This window comes from Neomonachus schauinslandi, chromosome 5, assembly GCF_002201575.2.
Source record: "Neomonachus schauinslandi chromosome 5, ASM220157v2, whole genome shotgun sequence".
NCBI classification, from domain to species: Eukaryota; Metazoa; Chordata; class Mammalia; order Carnivora; family Phocidae; genus Neomonachus; species Neomonachus schauinslandi.
In genome coordinates this window covers 58,668,613-58,670,249 of record NC_058407.1, presented here as the reverse complement: position 1 = coordinate 58,670,249, position 1,637 = coordinate 58,668,613, and the positions used below count along the sequence as shown (strand labels likewise).

The window sequence follows — 1,637 nt, the reverse complement described above, 5'->3', positions numbered from 1 at the left end:
ATTCTCTGTCCCTGTCTCTTTCCTTCTCCCCCTGCTCACTTTCTTTGTCTCTAAAATAATTGAACAAAATCCTTAAAAAAAATACTAAAATAAAATGACACAAATGAAATGCATGATTCATTTCAAAAAAAATATGCTTTCTTACCATGTTGACAACTGACATTACAAAAAAATAACTTTACAAAATATTTCTTTACATTACAGAAAGTTAAAGTCAGAATACATAGAATGGAAAGAGTTTCTAAGCTCAAGTAAACTAAAGAGATCCAAATAATTAAATTTTAAAGATCAATTCTAAATTAGAAGAGTCAAAATAGTTTTTGTTCAATGTTCTTTTTATGTTTTCATGTTAATTATTTCTCGTTACTTGTCTGAAACAGAAAATATCTTACTAAACACATCTCTGAAGGCTTGTTTAACTTGCTGGTTTCTCAGAGTATAAATGAATGGATTCAACATAGGGGCAACTGAAGTATTGAGCACAGCTACTCCTTTGCTTGAAGTGACTCTTTCATTTGCAGATGGCTTTATGTACATGAATATACAACTACCATAACTGATGGATACAACAATGATGTGAGAAGAGCAGGTAGAAAACGCTTTTTTCTTTTGCTGAACCGATGGCAATTTTAGAATTGTCTTGATGATGTAAACCTAAGAAAGGATTACTAATAACAATGTGACAATGATGATCATCACAGCTAAGAAAAAAGCAATCAGTTCTAGAAAATGTGTGTCTGAGCACGAAAGTTGCAGGATAGGAGAAATGTCACAAATGAAATGATGAATGATATTTGAAGCACAGAAATCCAGGTTAAGAAGCAAAATCAGTGGAGGGAAAATGACCAGGAATCCAGTTGCCCAAGAACTGAGTACAATCTGATGACAAATTCTGCTGCTCATGATGGATGTATAATGCAAAGGTTTGCAGATGGCAACATAACGATCATAGGACATAGCTGCCAGAAGGAAAAATTCTGTAACCCCCAAGAATATGTAAAGAAATAACTGAGATATACAGCCATTATAGGAAATGGCCTTTTCCCTGGTTACAATGGTGATTAGGAATCTGGGGATGCAAACACTTGTGAATGAAATTTCCAGGAAAGAGAAATTACGGAGGAAGAAATACATTGGGGTCTTGAGATGAGAATCCAATAGAGTAAGGGCAATGATGGTTAAGTTTCCTATCATACTCAGCATGTAATTTAGAAATAAAAATAAGAAAATCACAATCTGTAGCTGAGAATTATCTGTCAGTCCCAGAAGGATAAACTCTATCTGTTTTGTATGGTTCTTCATTTCTCTTTTGTGATTTCAAACAAATTCTAGAAATAAAAAGGTACAATGATAAGAAACTACATGAGTAGCCTTATATCTACGAAATGATATCTAAAAGGATCCATATTCATATACACACCCATTTATGAGGAAATACTCCATGAGGTTGAAGATGTGATCTAGTACCTTGCAACAGACACTATTTTTAAAAGCACAATAGAAGTCAACTCAGTTTTGAAAACTGACCTGCAAAATCCATAATAGTTTATTTTTTCACCATTACTTACAAACTTCCATCTCAATTGTAACTAATACCAAATTTGTTCATTTCTTAAATAAATTAGATAAAATCTTGG

The 1,637-nt window shown here is 32.8% G+C and overlaps 1 protein-coding gene across 1 annotated transcript; it reads right to left on the bottom strand.

Annotated features, from left to right (window-relative positions):
- Window positions 1-363: 363 nt before the first annotated feature.
- On the bottom strand, window positions 364-1,329 carry LOC110577784 (olfactory receptor 6C70-like). Its single transcript, XM_021687218.2, is given in 1 exon segment — window positions 364-1,329. A coding segment is annotated over 1 exon segment (939 nt). The 5' UTR covers window positions 1,303-1,329.
- Between the last annotated feature and the right edge of the window lie 308 nt (window positions 1,330-1,637).